The sequence below is a fragment of the Teleopsis dalmanni genome, chromosome 1 (assembly GCF_002237135.1).
Source record: "Teleopsis dalmanni isolate 2A chromosome 1, ASM223713v2, whole genome shotgun sequence".
NCBI classification, from domain to species: domain Eukaryota; kingdom Metazoa; phylum Arthropoda; class Insecta; order Diptera; family Diopsidae; genus Teleopsis; species Teleopsis dalmanni.
The window spans coordinates 226479670-226482393 of NC_051846.1; the positions used below are offsets into that span (position 1 = coordinate 226479670).

Genomic DNA, 2724 nt, shown 5'->3' on the forward strand with positions numbered 1-2724 from the left:
TTTCCACTCAAATGCTCTTAATGCCTTTTCATTCTTGTTTACACTTGTCTTAAGTTTTGTACTGAAAAACAGAACTGTTAAGAAAAGAGACTTGTAGAGGGAGATTATTGCTTGTCGAGAGAGAAATTTAGGTATATATTAATGTCATGCTTATATAGTCTCAAGTGGCATCTATTAGCAGGAGTGATTCTTTGTTGAATAACTAGTTAGTTCCCAGATATACAAAGTTTTCACAATTTAGAATTTATAGTTCTTATCAGTGACGTGGGTCTCAAGATGTTTAATAGATTTCTTTGTTGACAGTGATTGCTGATAAAAAGGGTTAAAGAATAATAATAATATTCTAAAATTATAAGCATTGATAAATTTATGATTATTAAACCACTAAAAGCATTCCGATATCTGACGGATAGCCATTTCGGATTCATAAATTCAGTGATGAGACCGTTCAGGGCTATAATACCAAACATGTGTTTTAAGTCTATTGACTACAATTTGTGACCTGCATGTGTTTATTTGTCATTTCTTTTGATGCTGCTGTAATAATGCAACTGCTGCTTCTTGAAAATGCCATACCTGGGTTATCGATCGTGATAGCGCTTTGCGCTCCACTTCCAAATGTCATTTGAGACTGTCTCAGCAAATTTGATGTGTTATACTGCTAGGAAATGTAGAGTGTTCCAAGAACTCTTCAAGGAGTTCTCACTCTTCTTTGAACTAGGCATAATGAGAGATCACTGCGTTGTAGCATCGTTGTAACAGTTTCAGTAATAAAGACTATTTGCCAGGGAAAAACGGCGAAGATATTATTTTAAGTATTTAAGGCCGCTGAATATCTGAGTTCAATGGTAGCTCAAATCATTATCAAATTGTCAACTAGGATGTCGTCTTGTTGTCATCTAGTTCAATTTATCAAGCTAGCTAGAGAGTCTAGCATATTGAATATCATTTGGTTCAATTTGGTTAGGTTTGTCAATAGCCTTAATTTGCGTCTTAGGAAATCACAATAGATCCCATAAGTAATTAGCCTTTTTAATAATAATAAAAATATCTCCTATGTTTTTCTCCTGCACTGAAAATCAAATTGCTTATATTTAATATAATCTATCTATCCACACATATTGTTATTGAAATGATGTAAGTTTAAATTACATATTTACATAAAAAATAAAAAATAGATGTATTCAATAAAAATATGTGCCAGTAATTATTATTCGAAAAGTGCATTAGTTTCATATGGAAAATCCCTTGTCAAATGCTTACGGTGTCACATTTCACAGTTACTTCATCGCGAGGTACGACTTTAATTGCTGTTGCAAGATTGTAGATACTAATTTTGTGCAAAAAGACAAAAAACTATGGTATATAAGACTATATAACACTTAAGTGCTTGAAACAATCGTCAAGCATCAAATGTTTGTGAATTTTCTCAGGCTGTGGCTGTTAACAGCGTATGGGCGGCTGCTGCAAATGTAGTAGAACGTTGAAATGAAAACAGTTTTTTGTTAGTAACTTTCTTGTTATGAATTCAAAGTAAAAGAAGTTCTCCTTATATTCAATTTAAGTAACACCAACACCATCTACTTTAGTGGAGTGTAGTCGTTGTTTAAATTTTCGCATGCTTGGCTGAGGCCAACTGATCTTGAATCTACAGCACACGAGAAAGACACAGTTTTCAGTTATGAAGCATGTATAGTACATTCATTGTAGAAAAGTGTTTGAGTATCTCAAGTGTATTGTCATTTACTTACGTAATAAGTAATTTAATTATTTACTGAATACTATAAGAAAATATAATAATTTAATATTTTTTTCTGCTTGTGTCATAATTTTACGTTTGGCTTTTAATACGAAAATGCAATTGCCGCTCTGCAATCATCGCTTTAAAGCGTTCAAGCGTAACTATGCATGATTATTTAATAGATTTTTTATAATCTCTTATTATTGTTGTTGCAGTTATTGTAGTTGTTGTAGTTTCTGTTATTAATAACACTTAATTAATTGTTGATAATAATAAATTTGTTAATAAACACATTTATTTGGCATAGTGAATTGCAAACAGTAATTAATCAATTAATTTTTGATTATGTATCAAAATCAAGTTTGTTGCTTAAGTCTTTTGTTAGTCGCTCGCTATTATATTGCCGCAGAACCGCTCGAATTTATTTATTCATGCATATAAAGCATATTAAAGTTATTTAAATAGATTTCTTTCAAAATAATTATGAGGAAATATTTGAAAAAGACCAATTGAAAAAAATTATTCATTTTTCATTAGCAAAGAATTTGAAAGGGTTTTGAAATTTTGTGTATTTATAAAATTAACTAAGACAACACGCAAAATAAATTTGTTTTGTATTGAATTTGATTTTTAAAGTCAATTATGACGAAAGAAATCATTTCCTTAATGTGACATATTTTTTAATAGAAATTTTGTTTGAATAATAGTGAATCACAACAACAAAATTCTAAATAAATACATTTTTACATTTTTTCTATTGAGTATTGTAATTTACCATAATTTGACATACTCTACCCTGAATGATGTTAATAAATGTAATTCAGTTTTCTAACAACCTCAGTTGTATGTAATAGATAAAATCTAATAGATAATCTAAAGCTAGTGTATAGATATTAGATATTATCAGATATTATAGAAGCACATCTTTTTTGTAAGACACATCTGTATGAATGATAATAAGAATATATTTTGGGTTGGGTTAT

At 29.6% G+C, this 2724-nt stretch overlaps 1 protein-coding gene across 1 annotated transcript in view; it reads right to left on the reverse strand.

The window, feature by feature from the left end:
- Positions 1-1831: 1831 nt before the first annotated feature.
- The window catches only part of LOC119667560 (keratin, type I cytoskeletal 9-like), a 2282-nt gene continuing 1389 nt past the window's right edge, over positions 1832-2724 (reverse strand). Inside the window, exon 3 of the mRNA XM_038076864.1 lies at positions 1832-1902. Within this exon, the coding sequence (XP_037932792.1) occupies positions 1832-1902 (71 nt within the window). The remainder of the gene's footprint in view (positions 1903-2724) is intronic.